General features: G+C 32.7%; 1 protein-coding gene across 1 annotated transcript in view; it reads right to left on the reverse strand.

The window, feature by feature from the left end:
* Nucleotides 1–413: 413 nt before the first annotated feature.
* Nucleotides 414–493, reverse strand: part of HELRODRAFT_194237 (hypothetical protein) — a gene marked incomplete at both ends in the record, with an annotated part of 18496 nt that continues 18416 nt past the window's right edge. The window contains one exon of the mRNA XM_009031237.1: nt 414–439. Coding sequence (XP_009029485.1) covers nt 414–439 — 26 coding nt within the window. The remainder of the gene's footprint in view (nt 440–493) is intronic.

Below are 493 nucleotides of genomic sequence, written 5' to 3' on the forward strand. Positions count from 1 at the left end.
GCGTCAGTTAGCTTTCTGTTGTTTATTTTTTTCATATTTCTAATGGTAGACCGTAAATCATTGTCAAGTTTCTTGAGTTAAAAACCAAAATTTTTTATTATTTTAATCATGATAGAACATTTAACAACAAAAAGCTTTTTTCGGTATTTCTTTACCATCATCGGTGTTCGAATTGATACGTTGTGTGTGTGGCCAGATGCTCAAGTATATATTTATACTGTGTCTCTACTTTGTTGATTCCTTGTTGCTTCAATGTGAATACTTAACGATCATTCAATTAGTTTTTCAATCTTCAACTTTGTGCGATATGACACTTTTACGTGTTTTCATTATCGATGATTCATTCCTCTGTTTCTAAATTTCTCAGTGGGAAGGATTGCAATTGCCCGTTGTTGGTTGTTTATTATCGGATGTCATTCTTCTACGAGTATTGATTCGGCTAGTCGTAAATTACAATGGTTGTTCATTGTAATGTAAGATTTCAACACTGTGG

This window comes from Helobdella robusta (assembly GCF_000326865.2).
Source record: "Helobdella robusta unplaced genomic scaffold HELROscaffold_71, whole genome shotgun sequence".
Classification (NCBI taxonomy): domain Eukaryota; kingdom Metazoa; phylum Annelida; class Clitellata; order Rhynchobdellida; family Glossiphoniidae; genus Helobdella; species Helobdella robusta.